This window comes from Pleurodeles waltl, chromosome 5 (genome assembly GCF_031143425.1).
Source record: "Pleurodeles waltl isolate 20211129_DDA chromosome 5, aPleWal1.hap1.20221129, whole genome shotgun sequence".
NCBI lineage: Eukaryota > Metazoa > Chordata > Amphibia > Caudata > Salamandridae > Pleurodeles > Pleurodeles waltl.
This window is the reverse complement of record NC_090444.1, coordinates 702699795-702718138: the sequence shown is the minus strand read 5'-3', so window position 1 is coordinate 702718138 and position 18344 is coordinate 702699795. Positions and strand designations below refer to the sequence as shown.

Sequence of the window (18344 nt, the reverse complement as noted above, 5' to 3'; positions counted from 1 at the left end):
CATTCCTCCTTGCCTTACGAAAAGGAACAAACCGTAGGCAACTCGGAGATGGCCCTTTCTCTATTAGAACAGTTAAGTTCTAACTGATAATCAACATTAAGAATAGGGCCTTGTATCTTGTAACTTTCTTAGGGAAGATGTTTCATTTTGGTCTTTTACTTCTAACACGTCCACCAATAGGCTACAGAGCAGAGACGCCACAAATGACCTCATGCATTGCAGCTGGTTTAATTACCAAGATCTCGATGTAACAAGTAAAGCACTAGCTCTTCCTGTAGTCTGCTGCACTCAATGGTGGATAGAAGTGAAGGTGATACTGATAGGGGTGTACTTTCTAATGCAAAAATATGCATATGCCGTATGAGCAGCTGCTTAGTAAATGCTCCTATGAGATCCCACCTGCAGCTAAATCTTTAGCCTTCAGAGGTGAGGGGTACACAGTGGCTTCTCCACTGTGCAGCTTTCCTTAGCTGATTCAAAGGAGAGTGCCTAATCAGCATCTCTCTTCCCTGACACTTGTTAAGCTGCAGAGGTTAGAGGTTATTACTTCTTAAGGGACTACCCGTCCCTACTAAATGAATTGAAAGTATCAAACTGTTAACATTTATAATCTCACACATATGTTTGTGTTCATTGTGATATTAGCTTATGTCAAAGAGATGTTCTCCCATGAGTTTTTTTAATTTAGATCACTTCTTCTATTGAGATTCACTTGTTTGCATTTATATTGCAAACCATGCATTTAACACCGCTGTACTGTGCACTCTTTATTAAGCACTTTGGCACCTGCACACTGAAAATGCTGCTACCACCATTAAATAATCTATGACTGAAGTTCTGTTGGTCCTAGGGCTATGTAAGTGTTTCATATTGACAGTAATAGACTGATCTCATCATTTGCCACCTCTACAATTATTGACTTATAATATTATGCCAGAACATTTGGTTCCCTGTATCTCAAATGTTTTAAGTGTGTACTCATCCGTGGGACCGATAATGTCCCATTGTGGAAGTCAGAACTCAGCCGAAGTCCAGCCTGGCATTCACACCTATGCTCAGTCACACATGGATTGCAGAGTCAGTAAGCCTTCTTGGGCCACAAATATACAGGCTAAGAGTGTCACAGGACTACCTACCCAATTCACTCAGTATTCCATATTTTATATTTGTCCAGTTGCCTGTTTATGCAGCAACAGCTAGCAATAATTTAACATAGCTCCATCAAAAGGAGTAAAGGTAGTCTGCTGCTAGACGCCATGAACTCAAGAGAGTCTGATAGATGTCTTTGTTAGCCTTATGTTGTTTTCGCACCCAAAGGCTTCCTGAAATGTACACATGTACTCCAAATTTCCTCAAATCCAACTCTAAAATCACCTATATTTCCTTGAAATTACAAAGATCAACAACTCCCGTACGAAGAAGTACCCCACAACCATTTTGGAATGGCAACAGTGGCTAACACCAAACATATGTGAAATGGTTATAATAGATATAGGTCATCTAAACATAATTATAACTCAAAACACCAGGAGTGAGAAAGATTTGAGGAAGAATGTAAGCTGTTGATATGTAAATACAGCACCACCATTAATCAGTACATTAAACAGTCCAATCTTCTCTTCGTTGTCTGAACTGCAAGCTGTTGGAAAGATGTTGCATGTAAAAACACAATTCCAAGGGTCTTGATGCCCTACAGGGTGGTTGAAGGATAGCAGGGGAGTTACAGAGTAGCATCTGCAACCCTAGCATTCCAAGTAGACCCTTGACCCTTCCCTCTGCTTTGTATAAACTTTTCACGGTAGAAGGACCAGGAATAATACCAATAGTTTCTAGAACATATTGCCAGGAACTGGCCAGAAGGCTTCATAGGCGTACTCGGCCACACACCTGTCTTCATACTCTGTTGTGCTGAAGAGGCATCTACTGTAGGCCTACGATGGTATAAGTATTCTGTCTATGTTTTGAGGGGGAAGAAGGGGCATACATCACTAAATGATATGGTTATTTTGCTGTCTTAGAATTTAGCCCCAGACAAACACCCCTTAACTATTTTGCTGTGTATTTCACAAAGGGAAACTCACTGTTACAAGTAGACTCCCTGTCAGTACCCTTCAGTGAAATGCCCACCTATGGGTGTTTTTTGTTTGCATTCCTCCCTCCAACATTCCTCTGAGTACCATTTTTGAGTCTGCTTTAGCTACTTACTGTTTCCAATACATAAAGTATTTTGGGTCAGCTCTTTGCTCTTCAGTGGATGGCTTTGTTACCTATTCCATTAGTCTGCTCTTGATTTGATGCTTTCCTCTCTATTCTTGTGTTTATCCCATCCAGGTGCATTTTGGCCGCAGAGTCTTATGAATTATTTAGTTCTATCCTTCCACTGAATACTTGAGGGGGAACCTTTTTCCTTTTTTTAAACATTCCATGAGCGTGCATGTGTTCCTTGGCTCTCTCTCCATTTGTTAGTATTTCACCTCTCTTCCTTACTGTGCACTGCGTTTTCCCCTTTCCAGCTCTCTACCCCGCCCCCCCATGAACACTTTTTGTTTTTTAACAATGGCTCAGCAGCTGCTAAGTTATGTCAGTCTGCTCACATTCTTTTTTTCTCACTTTTGTTTTCTTAATAATTAACTTTTCCACTCTAACATGGCTATGTGCCTTGTTACAATAGTAAATTAAAAAAGGCTGATGTACCTTGACATGTGCACACAGATGCATCACACATGCCAAACGGCCATTTTGGAATGATTTCCTTTAACAGGACACCGGTTCCAAGATTGACAGTCATGCACCAGAACTGGCAAAGACAACAGCTCAGCTATTTAAATTCGAGACCTACTGGCTTTGCCAATACTTGTTTTCAGAGCTCCACTTTCCTCCAGTCATTCAGTTCCTTTGCTGATGAGTAGCAAACCTGGCAACATGGACACTGTGAATGAGGGCTGCTTGTGACCCAGATATGAAATTGTGACTTTCTTCTGCGTCCTCCCACCACGCAGTGGACTGTCTTTTTCTATTTGCTCACTAAAATGGCTGCCAATACCCTGGCCCTCCAAAGGTTTAAAAAGTTTTTTGGGGTGTTTCATTATTTTTTTTGTTTATTTTCTTTGTTGGCTCCTGTACATCCTGGAGCATCCCTTACTCTGTTTTTTTTTATCTTATGAGGAGCGGGATTAAATGTGACCTTCTTAAGACCAAATAACTGTTTTGTTGGCAGTATTTAGCATTCCCATTAAAATATTTGAGGAGGGTATGTCACTTGGGGGGAGGTTCCCAGCTTGAAGGGCGATCAGCTTAAAAAGTGTGAAGATCACTTATCTAGTGATGCGTGTGGACAGCAATACTGTACTGCTGCATCCATCTTCCCCTTCATAACTTTGGATCTAAACACTGCTGTGAGTATTAAGAATTCAAACTCTGTGGCATTGTGTTTTCTTTCTTCCTTGCAGTTCCAAAACCTCTGTTTGGGGGCGCTGGTGTGCCTGTTTGGGTTTGTTCACATTACAGCCTTTAATGTTAACAACATATATCGAGTAAAAACATTTTATTTTCAAACAGGAGTGTAAGATTCTTCTTCTTTCCCAGCTCCCCAAGTTTATCACATGGGGGAATTATTAGTTCAGTTGAGCAAAACTATCTCTTCCTCCTTGCCTGCGTGCCATCTTAGTACCTTCTCTGAAGTGTCACCATTGTTTGAGATTAGCATCTTGATCATAATGAGAATTTTCCCACATCTTGAATTAGGTGTATTGTAAAAAACTCCATTAGGTAAATTATTTTAAAGTTGTGTAGATTTAATAAATGTGTCATCTAATAACATGAAATATCAGCATAATGTTAATCTACAAAGCCATCACAACCTGTACATTGCAGACAAGCTCACCATCTCTGGTGGTTCGCGGCATACCCAGAGTGAAGTGCCTCAAAGAAAAAAAAAAAAAAAAAAGTTTCAGCCCTTTTTATCAATGCACACAGGATCTGGAAGAACATCTGTGTTTCCATTAGGACCACCAAGACCTGTTTCAATTTAGGAAAGAGTTGAAGACTCACTTTTGTAAAGAACACTATATTACAATGCATTACCCGTCCACAACTCATCTTTCTCTTCTATTACTCGCTGATGAGATTATACCTTGGTCTTTCAGTGTGAGCCATCTAAGCATTAGTGAGGTGGGATCTATACCAGACTCTAGGTGCGAATGACTGAGAACAAGATGGTTAAAACTGGTGTTAAATGTGTTTTTTTGTTTATGTGATGGAATAAGTATGTTTAGGGTTAATCTATAACTGTGGTTGGGGGTTCCATATGTAGTTGCCCCAAGGGGGGGCTGTTTCCTACAACCTGTGGCCTGATGTTACCCCCTTGAAAATCGTGCCAGGTGATGTCATATTTTGCTTTAATGTTATAATGTGTTTTGATCTTTTGAGTGGAAGGAGGTGCTGTGCAGAGGGGCATTTGTGTCTGTAACTCTATGTTATGCAGTATGTCTCTACAACGTGACCTAAATATGAATATTTTGGCAGATTAATTTAGATTATAACATCCTTTTATTCAATTATCCATTTCCAAAAGGAAAAAACTTAGGGTTGCCCTGCAGATAACTGTAATACATATCAGGCTGGAACTGCTTCTTTGTATGTAGGGTTTATACAAACTGAAAACAAACTGAAACCAATTTCAAAATGCAGAGTGCGAACCATGCGGAATGAGATGAGAAACAACAAAACACAACTGAATAGTCAATAAATAATCCTTACATCAAGTAGATCAAAAATAAATGTTGGATGACAGGATACTCTTTAAACACAAAACATCACTTCTTGCAGAAAAGTGGTCCTCATATTTTGCTATAGATAAAACAAAACGGACCTTCATTTAGCATGCAAATAATGCCAACTCTAGCTTATGCTGGAGGGAAAAAGACAGTATTTTAAAAAATAAACTTTTAAAATTTGCGTTTGATACCACAACCAAAATAGGGAACATATTATTTTACGTCAAAAGCCACATTTAAAAATAGATCATTTTTTAAATAAAAATGCAAGTTTGTTACCACCGGTGGCTGCCGCATATGTCAAGTGAAGGGGTGGGTGGGGGATGACAAGGGAAACAACATATTTTTTTTTAAAACACTTACCTCGCCGCCGTCTCTTGCCGCCTCACTCCTCTTGTGGTGTCCTAGCATTCACTAGGACACCAGCACAGGCTCCCAAGCAATCCTGGTCCTGCTTACATGTTAAACATACTGTGTAAGCAACATCAAGATTGGTCTGACCGGCAGACACTGCCACTCAGCCACAAGCCTGGGGTCTGTGCTGTTTCTCCCGCCCAGCTGTGTATACAGCCAGGTTGGAGAAACCTAAGTGTGCACGTGTTTTTGACCGGCCTCAGACAGCCGGCCAAACACACATGCGCACTAAGTGCACGCTCCCCTCCTCCCCCCTCCCACCTCCTGTGGCCCAGCCCCGCCCCTCCCTGTACACTCTGCTGGCTGAGCAAGCAGTTGAAAAATTATGAAAAATAAAATGGTAGCAAGCTATTGTTTTATTTTTCATCAGCTGGCTCAGCCAGAGGGGCGACCCCCCTCTGCCACTGCAGAGGAGCCACCCCTGTTTGCTACCAAACATTGTGGGTGATTCAAAAAGCTATTTGCAGTAGTAAACCTTTTTTTACAGCTGTAAATGCTTTCACTTACTTTTGATAGCTATCCACAAAAGATAACCTGTGGGGCCAAAATGGCTTTACTACTGTGTAATTCCCTGCCATAAATGTATTGAATTACGTAGTAGTGCATCCCACATAAGGGGAGAAAAAGTGGTAGGAACATGGACTTGTCTGCTTCATAGGTTTGCAATCGCTCACAACCTTGTTTGTTCACAAACTCCTCTTCAAGTCTTTCCCACCCTGGATAGGTTTGGAATTTTAGTCCAAAAAAGTACTTCAAGGAGCATAACTCCACTTCCAAGTCGGAGTTTAGAGGAGGGGATTTCTGCACTGGAAAATTATTCTCCCCAAGGAGGGAAAAAAGAAAATAATTTTTTTTGTACATGGCTGTATTTCCACAGTGCTTAACTGTACACCAAGTCAGTGTCTAATTGGTAAAATAATGAGTACTGATGCCCAAACCTCTGATCGCAAGCTTACAGCTGGTGCAATTGAATGGCGGTGGGCCCAATACCAAGGCTGTGTAGTCTTGAATTCACGTCATGTTTCTCTAATCCACTACCTGAGATTCCACGCCCCTTTAGCTTACCGTTGCAGGTTCCTACTTTCTCTCTGTGTCACAGGTTTTTCTTCTTTCTCTTCCTTTGTCTTTCTGTTGTATGTGCTTTTCCAGTGGTGGCTGCTATTTATTTAGAGTAGTGGGGCGGGCAAAATATGGGTGGCATTAATATAATAATTAAAAAATGGCACTTACCTTCCTGAGCTGCCACGACATCCTCCTCGCTCTGGTGTCTTTTCTCCTTGAAGCTCCAGACCCTGGAAACAGTATTACCCTATCCTGGCACTGCTCTTATGTTGTTAAACAGCATAAGAGAAGCATCACGATTGGAGGGAGTAGCCTCTCTTCGCGCTCTTAAGAGCACTGGAGGAATGTGCTTTCTCTAACCCAGCTGTCGTGAGACAGCTGGGTCAGAGAAGTTTAAAATGTGCATGTCTCGCTGGCCGTCGCAAGACGGCCAGTCAAAGGGACATGCGCACTTTAAACAAAAGTGCAGAGCTCCCTTCTGCCACTCAGCAGCAATTGCCCCATCCTGACACTCGGTTCAGGACAGGTTGCTGAAAAATAAAATGGTAATAAACAAACTTTATTACCATTTAATTTTTCAGCTGTTCTGGGACATTTTTTCAGCAGGGCAACGCTCCTCCACTCTCATGGAAGAGCCGCACCTGTGCTTTTCCCTCTCTTGCTCTCAATAAATGTCTCATGTAGGAAAAATAAGCGCTGGTCCCCAAAAGTGATTGCCGATGGCTACCACTGGCAACCACCAGCACAAATTGAGCACTGCACTTAGTACAATTGTTACAGGAGGAAATTACAATCTTCGTACTACTGTTGAGTTTTGTAAGTAAAGGGAAATCGTAACTGCATCTCTGAGAAATAATGGTTCCTCAAGTGTAGATTCAAGGTTCCAGTGGTGATCTGGGCTCTTCATTTATAATCCTTCTTTGCAAAAACCTTTTTTCATTGTGATATCTAGTTTATTCTAGGATGGGCATTTCATGATATCCATGGCTCGGAAATCATAACCATAATAATATAAGAGATATCCTAAAATGTTCAGCAACAGGGATCACAATCAATAATGCAAACACAGGCGACGTGAGGTGCCCACTGTTTTCTGCAGACACTTTTATTTTGGACGGCTTGGGGACTTGTACACTTTGTTAGGAGTGATGGTGGAATCAAGGTGGCACAAGGTTCATCAAATATACTCCTTAGACCATTCATGCAATCTCTCTATCCCGGCTTTAATTGAGCACATTGCCTCTTTTAGTTCAGAGAATGTATATGGAGCAGGGCAGCAGGGGTTTACATAACCAGGAACTTTTGACTACATACATTGAAAAACCTTTAAGGTATTCATATACAAGCTTGAAAGAGTACTGCATAATGGAAAGCCTTCAACTACAAACAACAATATGTAAAAAGCACATGAAAAAACAATCTACAGTCAAAAAACAAATGCCATCTCAAATTTGAAATTTAAAGACCCCTGAAATCTCTGTTTGTAATGGAGTTATGTTAGAGAAAGGCATAGTATGCATTGCTTTTCTTTCCACTGTCTGTGATAACACTCTTTCTCTCTCTTTCTTCATAGGCGCTGGTGACCTGACAGGAGAGCCTGTGGGATATGTGACAGGGGTGCTAGCAGTGCTGGTTCACGCAGCTTACTTGGTCCTCATTCAAAAGACCAGCACTGACAGTGAATATGGGCCACTCACAGCTCAGTACGCCATTGCAGTCACAGCCACCCCTATTCTTATTATTTGCTCATTTGCCAGCATGGATTCTATTAATGCCTGGTCTTTTCCAGGATGGAAAGATCCAGGAATGATCTGTACTTTCATAGCTTGCATCCTGATTGGCTGTGCGATGAACTTCACAACTTTACACTGCACCTACATTAATTCAGCCGTGACCACCAGCTTTGTTGGGGTGGTGAAAAGCATTGCTACCATCACGGTTGGCATGTTGGCCTTCAATGATGTGGAGCCAACCTCACTTTTCATAGCTGGAGTAGTGGTCAATACTATTGGCTCCATAATCTACTGTATAGCAAAGTACATTGATACCAGAAGGCAAATCAACTATGAAGATCTAGAAAAAGAGGCCAAAAGGGAAGAAGATGAAGAACATGGCAGAGGCCAGCAGCCACCATTTTCCCTGGAGGAGGTGCCCAAGGAGAAAGCAGAAGATGGTGCATCAGAATGGGTTTTGACGGCAGATGGAAATGTTCATGTTGAAAGAATGGAGCAAACGAACAGCATATCAAGTGTGGCTCCTCCAGCCACTGGCCCACTGGAATCCACCACTGATGGACCCAACAAGAGCTCTTTTAGAGATGCTTACCTGGGAGTATGGCGCTCAGTTAGAGGACTGAAATTCATGAAGAAAGAGTGTTTGATAGAAAATGAGGAACTGCCAAGTCCTTGAAAGAGACTGTCAATAATCTCTCCACAAAGACATATGTTTAACATATGGATGAACCTGGTTGGGAGAGAAAATGATTGATTAGGGGGTCAAAAAACGATTGCACGCCTTTAATTTATTTGTGTGAAGAGGAAAACAATGCCTACCCAGTCCATTAAATTATTGTCCTCCCTTCTCCTTCAGCATTGAAATGGCAAGACAGCAGGCAGACCAGACAGGTTCCCTTTTACAAGCTTTGTAAAATTGATATGCAAGCCAAATGTATGAAGAATTTATCTGTATGCAAAAATATATTTTTCTTAAGGTAGGGAGAAACAGCATAAATATGTATTATTATTTAAAACAGAACTGGGGATTACATGAGTTATGTGAAGTTGTGCTGTGTTTGCTCATGTCCAACCCTTTTACTGTGTGAAATAGAGGTAAAGAGAATCATATATAATTATTGTTATATTTCATTACTGATTTGCTTGTTCCACAGGGTATTAAAAACAATCTAGAGACAGATTCACAAAACGTTTTCCTGGCATAAAACGGAATTACATCATTAAAAAGTCCTTAGATATTCATGCACACAATTTGCATGGTAGACAAAATAATGTAAAAGCACATCTACCCTCATGGGAGTGTTCTGCTGTTATGATCACCCTGTTTTAGAAATGTTCTAATGTTGTGACCCCTTCCCCCCTTTTATGGGTCACAACCAGTAGACTTCCCTAGGCTTGGATCCTGCAAAGAAAATGAAAACGAACAAGTATCTACCACTTCCACTTAGACAATTTAGAGATCTTGAATATTATTAGAATGAATAGAATGCAATCTCCAAATATTGTTCATCACATATCCCTAAATCAGTTAGTTTAACAAGCTCTTATTTGCTTGCAGCACTGTGTTTTTGTGCTGGCTTGTTGCCGGGCCATACCTGATGCTTTACTGACGGCGTTCAGTATTTTGTCCCTGTGGGCAGCAAGCCCCTTAGGTTCTGGATTATCAGTGATCGTGATGCCCACCCCCCGTAATAGAGAAGTGCTTATATGTCCTCTTTTTCAAAGCATCTCTATGACGCCGGTGGTGTCCCGTCCACACGGAACCTGTGTTGGCACAGTAGCACCACTGAGCTCAAAGGCTAGCATTTGAAGAATAAGAACATGTTACATTCAGAGCCACATTCGTGCGGAAACTGGATCTTTAGCAAGGTCATTCTTCAAGAACGTTATACCTTTTGATGCTGTTAATAACACGGAATGAAATTAGAAAATCCATCCCTTCCAACTAAGCAGAGCAGCAGAAGCACTCTGCATAAGCAAAAAAGCAAACTTATAAACACAATCATTGTAGGGCCTCATTGTAGGACCTAAAATAATCTTATATTAAGTGAATACACTTAAACTCACAAATACAGACTTTGTTAAATAGTGTCAAAGCTTGGGACATATAGAGACATCATCAAAATATATTTAGGCGTGTATTGGTCATCTCACACCTGTGCAAATGACCCACGCACAAATTCTAAATGGGTGTGAAAAAAAAGAACAAATTCACAGGGATGTCAGAGGTGTGGCTAAGGACGTGCAGTGCTCATTTGGTTGGCACTCACAAAGAAGGAACTTAGGTGGCAGAAACAAAGTTTTGAGAACGTACATGTAGCACTTATTCAAACACCCAGTTAAATTGGTGTAATTTTCGAAGAAAGTGTAGTGAAGTCACCAGTCAATAAATCAATCCATTATTAAGGGAATGCATGTGGGAGAGGCTGGCAGTGGCATGAAAGGAAGCTATTAAAGTTGTAGAAAATCAAAACAAGATTTTATAATTTTCCCAAATCAATTAATTGCTTACTGTACACATAAGATACATTAGGTAATCATAGGTTTGGAAAAATGGATGTATGTTCATTTTGTGCATCCATACCAAACATATGCACACGTAACCCATGTAATGCGCCTTTTGCACCTGAATGGCAAGGTAAAATACGCAGGTTGGTAAAAAATGTATTATTGACTCAGGCATACACTCTTGTAACGCTTTGTGCAGCTGAGGGGGTTCCTTAGTCCTTTGTGGATCATCAGCCTCTCACATTTCTCTCTTTAGATCATGTCATACCCTGCCATTAAAAAAACATTCATTATAGTTTACACTTGGACACAGATTGTCTGCAAATTGACAATTCCTGTCACTCGCATATGAGGCGGTTAATATATATTTTGCTGTCTGTAATTAGTGCTGCTCGTGAGCAAATCATTTCAGAGAAACGACTGGGTTGAGGTAGAAGGAGCAGGTGACCATAAACCTACCAACAAGGACAGATTTTCTCTCCACACCTGCAATGGTATACTCGCCCTAGTTAGAGTTCATTTGATGGTGGACACCCCCTGGCAGAGATTGGTTCTTCTCAGGTTCCATCATGGTACAGAGGTAGCACTGCCATAAAAGATGGCGGACAGCCACCCAATGTTTTAAAAACTGTGTGTGTTTGTGTGTGTGTGGTGGTGGTGGGGAGGGGGGTAATCAGAGTTAAAGCAGTAACCCTCCAGTAGGGGGTGAAAGCCCAGAAGGCTTTAACACTTGGGGGGTCATTCTGACACTGGCGGTAAAATTCCCCAGGGCCAACGACCGCGGAAGCACCGCCAACAGGCTGGCGGTGCTCCCATGGGCATTCTGACCGTGGCGGTACAGCTGCGGTCAGAAACTGAAAACTGGCGGTGTACCGCCGGTTTCCCGCTGCCCTGGGGAATCCTCCATGGCGGCGCAGCTTGCTGCGCCGCCATGGGGATTCCGACCCCCATACCGCCATCCTGTGAACAGAATGGCGGTATGGGGTGTCGTGGGGCCCCTGGGGGCCCCTGCAGTGCCCATGCCAATGGCATGGGCACTGCAGGGGCCCCCGTAACAGGGCCCCACAAAGATTTTCAGTGTCTGCCATGCAGACACTGAAAATCACAATGGGTGCAACTGCACCCGTCGCACCCCTTCCACTCCGCCGGCTCCATTCGGAGCCGGCATCCTCATGGAAGGGTGTTTCCCGCTGGGCTGGCGGGCGGCCTTCTGGCGGTCGCCCGCCAGCCCAGCGGGAAACCCAGAATACCAGCGGCGGTCTTTTGACCGCGCAGCGGTATTCTGGCGGTCCCAGCCAGGCCGGCGGCTTCCGCCGCCGGCCGGGGTCAGAATGACCCCCTTGGTCTTGATGCATACTACAGAGTGTATGTTTCCAAGTCGGAAATATAACAAGAGAGGCCGCATTTCAACAGAAGAGTAGTCCGGTTTCTAACAAAAAGAACTATTGAAATGTGTTCTTTGAACTCTTCGTGAAGGTTGTGTTTACTAATATGGTTTGTTTACAGATACCACTTGACTTTCTTTTTTCTGTAAGTGATATTGGCCAAACCACTTGTAAAGTGCATGTGTGCAGCACTTATGCACTCCAACTGCACTGAACGATGCAAGCATTTGTTAAGTCTGTCTGTGATAAGACTCATTTTTCTTTCTTAGATTTTGAAAGTCTGTGGTTTGTAGATGAAGTCGAACTCATTTAAGAAAGTGTGTGCTTTACATTGTTTACATTGTTTACATTGCAACACAGTGAAAACAGATCTCCTTCTAAACACCATATTTATTTCCATATTTATCGCCTGTTTTCACTGTATCACACTGAAACGTGTGGGCATTGTACTCATCTGAAAAACAAAGAAAGAGTTGCCTTTAGGCGTGTCAGAAAACATGACAGGCTAAACCTTCATGTGTAGGTGCAAAACATGGATATTTCTACTTTCTTTCAAAATGCCAGTCACCCTGGCAGTCTTTTCGAAAGAGTTCAGAAGAGTGGACCTAGTGATGAGCCTGGTGGCTGGGGGCAATATTTCACAAGGACCCCTAGTGGCTCAACAGGTTTGTGTGCCCAAGGCACTTTGGTATCAAGGAAGGGGCACCAACACCTGTGCTGCTCCTCCTATAATATGGATTGCATCTGCACACAGGTGGGATCCCATAGGGTCATTCCCTGATTTATAATTTGGACGGCCCCACAAAAATGATGGCCCCCTCATGTAATATGGATTGCATCTGCACAAAAATTGTACAAGTGAGATCCCAAATGATCATTCCCTCATTTGTATATGAGATGGCCCAACACAAATAATGGCCTCTTGTGTAATATGGATTGTGTTTCTGCACAAATTGTGCAGGTGACATCCCGAATGATCATTCTCTCATTTCTATATGGGACACTCAAATGATGTAGCACCTTTTCCTTTGTGTCATTGTGTCATACTACAGACACAGGTGGAAGCTCAAGATTTTCCAATGCACACTCTGTGCCATATATGAGGTTACACTTATTAATTGTGCCACTGAGAATGGCCCTTAGATGTATGGTGCATGAAGCTCATACATCACCCACAGGTAGCAGCAGTCACACAGCACCCACCTGCAAGCTGGTCCAAACCCTTCCTGAAAGTGAAGCTTGAACAGCTGACTGAGAAATGGAGCCGGAGTTTCAAACCATGATTCAATCTTTTACTAATGTGCTCGCCACCACTGCATCTGTAAACAGTCGGAATTCATGTTTGCCCTTCGGAAGGCACGTTTTCTTTCATGGTCAGGTACACTGTCTCTGCCTGGGGTGGCACAATGGTGCCGACACTGACTGTGTGCACAATCAGTAAAAAGGCTCCAGATGTTTCCATACCATCTGGACACCAATTTTCCACTGTTAGCCTTCACTTGAACAAGTCATTGCTACCATATGTTTTAGTCCTACAGGATCAATTGAATCAGTCCAAGACCATGAACACTGATTCAGAAAACGAAAGGGGTAACAGAAGTGATTTCACACTTGCCTTGACCCCTCTCGTCCTCCCATAGACATCACAAGTTTGACCTTTTGTCCCAGTCATTGCCTCTTCACAGCCTCCTTTTTGCTGTTGATGGTCTAAGAGAAGAGCAAGAAGTGGAAAATAAGAAAGTAAACAGCGTTCCAAGTAAACAGGTTAGTAAACAGGTTTAATTGAACCCTGTTTACTTTCTGTTCCTGCTGCTGCTTCCAAGGCTCCTGAGACCAGAGGTAACAAGGACAGTGCAAGAGAGGATAACAGGACGAGCCAGGACCAGCACTTTGTAGCACTGGCTAACCTTATTTGACCTCCATTACCAAGACTGCAACTCCCAGAACACACCGATTTGGTAAACGAAGACGCAGGGCTGGAAAACTGGTGTCCCGGTGAAATGAATTCCTCTGGTAACCCCAGTATGAATTCACTGTACTTAGGGATACAAGCCAGGATGGCTCAGGACCAGCGGGTAAAGACTTTGGATCTGATTTAAGAAAAGTGGCGCTGCATCCACTACATTGCCACTTTCCTTGCGCCCCTTAGCGTCCACCTAACACCACCATGAATGTGCTGTATTTGACGCTAGTTTGGTGCTTTGCAGGATTAGCATAAAAAATGTTGACACTAATCCTGCAAAGCACGTTGAGGTCCATTCTAAATTATGGTGCACCTCCTTTTAAAGCCTGCTCTGTGCAGACGTTAAAAGTGCAGCAAAAAATGGCGCAAAGAAATCTTTTTCACCTCACTTACGGGGGAACGCACCCTTGCATACATTATGCCTGCAGCCAGCATATTGTGGCTCACGGGGTTACCAAGTGGCGCAATGCATGCATTGCGCCATTTTGTGAATCTGGCACAGTGATTTTGGCCACGTAGGGCCACATTAGTGTAAAAACAAATGACACTAATGTGGCGCATGGAGGTGCTAGGCCCTCTTAAATCTGGGCCTTTCTTTTCTAACATGCACTCACACCGTGTTTTTTCTACAGAACCCCACAGGGATCAATGGGCTTATCTTTCCCTTTAAGCCCCTGTCAGGGTATGTAAATATACCCTTACCTCTCCTGTATTGCTCCCTTAACTCTGAACAAGTTGAGAGTCTCTTGACTGCCACATTCAAGTGACATTATAAAGTTCTACTGCTTGAAATTATGAAAGGGGTATGATTGCATGTTTGTAAGTGCGTGTTTTGTTGGAGGGGTGCGTGAGCAGAGGCTCAGTGTAATATAGTTGGACAACGTTAAACATTTTTTGCCGAGTCAAATATCATCCCTTATAAATACATGACAGGGAGCACAAATTATGTGGCAAAATGAATAGAGTGATGAATGCCACTATTTATCTTAATATTCGGTCAGTACTGCTCATTTTACAGATGTGACGTTCCTTTAGTGTTTACTGCAAAATAGCTGCTGGTTTTATTTTGTACATTTGCACACTTCTGTCTTAAAATTCTACAATATACATGTGGATACCGCAAGTGTTCAAACGTTTCTGTCCTTAAAACTTTGATACTGCAACAAAAAGAGAAGTATTTATTGTGACAAATTTTCTGCAAAAGAAACTGTGAAAATATTTTAAGTGCATTAAAATGAGATGTGGAGCAAAATAATGTATAAATAAAAAGAATGCACTTCTCTACACAAGTTTGCCTTTGTTCTTCTTTATTGGTTCTAAAATGCTGTGCTTATAAACATACGCTTTTGAGGGGTACCTCATTTGAACGTTGGCTTTTGGGCTTGAGTTTACCTTTTTTTAGTTATCTGCATTAAAAGATAATGTACTACCATGGCATCCAGCTAAGTTTTTAATTTTCTTTTCCCCCCCAAGCTGCAAAATGAACGTTTTGAGTTCCACAGTCACAATACCGAAACACCACCAACCAACATATGCGTACCACATAACGACATGAACATAATTGCACTGGAGAATGCAATGTTAATCTATGAGAATGTCAGTAATAATCTGCTGCAAAATTCAAAAAAATAAAACAACAATCAAAATGCCATTTGTTGCCTGGAAAAAAATCCTTCTTGGATCACGGACAAAGCTCATTCTAGACTCAAAAGCCACGAGGAAAAACTCTCTCTGAACTTTAAGCCGCCACGAAAAACAAACTCTCATTCGACCTTGGACTGCTAGAAAAACTCTGTAGACCCTGCCAGTAGGACAGCTCTTTATTGTTCTTTTCTTTTGGGACCCTCCCCTACACCTTAGGCCACCAGGAAAAATGTTCTGTAGAAGCTATGCCAATGGGCAAAACTGTAATTGACCTTGTGCTACAATAACTGTCCTATCACTATCCTCCATTAAAATGACGTATTTGCTGCTCAGGTTTGGACTCAGTAGCAGGGTTCACCACAGGGTACACCAAAGGGACACTAGTGGTGAAATGCTTGTTCCATTTTGATCCCAGTAACCTCTGATTGCCCTGGGACTCCTGAAAACGCCCCTCAACTTGCTTGTAGTTTGCAGACTCTGTCTGTGTGATAGGGAAGGGGCAGGAAAGTGCCATATTTAACATGACATGGCACATTCCTGTCTTTGCCAAGCGCTGGTTCACAATGTGCTGCTTAGCATCAAGGCAGACACTCTTGCACCATGGTCCAAGGATGCCTGTGTTGCAGACAGGTTTGTTTTGTGCAGGAAGTGACTCCTTCCTGCACAAAACAATCCTTGGAGGCGTTTTCCTAATTCTAAGTGTGCTGCAGAATAAAGCGCACATAGAAAGAGGAAAAGATGAGGAGAAATAAAGATATCTCTCCTCGTTACTCCTTCCCTGGAGAGGTGTAGTATTTTGCCGCTTTCCCTCTCACATCCCTACTTCTCATCGATGTGGGAATGTTCCAAAATCCATGGGTGGATGCGTTGGAACACCCACGCTCCACCAATGGAAAACCTCCCTGGGGCAGAGTAATGCAACACAGCGCTATACGCTACGTTGTGTTACTCTGGATTTACCAAGCCATGCAAGGCCACAAAAGGTGGCCTGCGTGGCTTCATCAATCTGACCTAGGTTTTAAGTCACCCTTGTGCCCCCTTGCATGGTGGAAGGGCGATGGAAAACCTGCTTAAATATGCTATAGGTGACTAGTCCGTCAGGATTACCGGTAAACAAAGCGAAAACATGCACCACACATCAATATTTGTGTTAACGATAAAGTACAGATAGCTTGGTTCTCCACACATTGTCATTTTCACACATCCAACATTATTCAGACAAGGCCAAAGTTTCACTGTTTGAATGGAAATATTTAAACAATTACTGTACTCTCAGCTTTTCTTTCCTATCTGATGGTTTGAAATTAGAGTCAGGCTCTAGTGCCCAGTACACAGGTCTACAAAGCAAGTGCTGCTCCCGCTGGTCACCTAAATTAGCAAACCTTCAAGCTCAACGTCCTCTAGCCTCATTGCCAGTGCTTCCATATTACTGGTAATGAGAAGTAAAGTATCCTCTCAATCCCAGGCTTCCTCCAGAGCAGCTCCGGTGGCTGCCTGACCTTTCTTACCTTTTTAGATAGCAGCATCCGAAGGAGACATTTGCATTTCAAAATTAGTGAGACAACGTATCGAAGTAGAGCTGGGAAGAGGGGCTGTCAGCATGTTTTGTACATTAAACTGGAAGTAAAGGAATTCGATCCTGCTACTGTAAAATGTAAAAAGATCCAGCAGCCCCACCTCCTAAGCACCTCTACCTGGCCCTTTAAATATTATTGGGCAAGACACACACTTGCTCCTGTCAGGGGAGGACTGAGGCAGAAAAAAGGCCCTGGCACAAAGAAAAGTTTCCCACATTTATATACTGGGGAGTTTAAAAAAGTGTCCCACGCCTATTTACTGGGTTTAAAAAAAAAGTGGCCAACATTTGTAAATGGAGTAGCTTTCGACTTTTTAAGATGTACTGTTGGGGTGTCCTCTGGGAGCTGGGGGTCTGCATGTATTTGTGCTTGTTGTGGTCTATATGTTTGGTAATTTTGACAAATGAGGCAATGAAATTCAATATGGTATTTCCTTATTCAAAAGATAAAAACATTGACACATCCCTTCGCGTCTAACCACAGCCTGTGAATGGTGCATCAAACCACCTTGCACTGAGATAGCAGCTCGGTGCTGCTTGCTGCCTTTTATGATTTTAAGATATTTACAACACCAGCCCACACACAGCCACTAAACCTGCTCTCAACACTACAAAATAGGCTCCCTCTCTGAACCGTCCGACTGGCCAATCTGTCACTGCCAGATTGCCCTGTAGTTGAGTCTGTCCCTGGCTCTTGCAGAAAAAAATGGCTCATTTTGCAGGGAATATCTAGCTCTGAAACTGTGCAATTTGGACTCAGTCCACTCAGTGCAGACCTACCTTGCTGGGTCTTTTCCTCTCTCTCGGTCAGACCCTTGTGACGCACCAGAGGGTGGAAACGCCACACCCCTTGTCAAAGTCAAAGTCAACTCAGTCGACAAAACCCGAGGCAAAATAAAATACAAGATATATAAAACAAATAATCATACCATATATATTTGAAACATACATTAAAACAGATCAAAATAGACCAATTTAGCAGTCGACAATCATAATATCACGCATCCCGTAAAAATGTTAAAACTCTCGAGGCATCTGCAAGATTCCGAAATATAACATTTCAGGAAATTAAATTGCACAGAATCATTAACCCCAAAAGCACAATAAAGCAGCATAAAAGACTAATCTTTCTCACTCCCCCCAACTATTTTGCAGTGGAAACACATATAAAATAAGTAGAAAGTTGTTGGAGATACTTAAAAGCTGGTATACATTCCGGGAAGTTTAAACATTTTACCAGAGGCATATTTTTTCTTTCTTTCACATAGAGCCCACAGAAAAACT

At 42.4% G+C, this 18344-nt stretch overlaps 1 protein-coding gene across 1 annotated transcript in view; it reads left to right on the top strand.

The window, feature by feature from the left end:
- The window catches only part of SLC35D3 (solute carrier family 35 member D3), a 155134-nt gene extending 143765 nt beyond the window's left edge, over positions 1 to 11369 (top strand). The window contains exon 2 of the mRNA XM_069234648.1: positions 7825 to 11369. Within this exon, the coding sequence (XP_069090749.1) occupies positions 7825 to 8660 (836 nt within the window). The 3' untranslated portion in view covers positions 8661 to 11369. The remainder of the gene's footprint in view (positions 1 to 7824) is intronic.
- The last annotated feature ends 6975 nt before the right edge of the window (positions 11370 to 18344 follow it).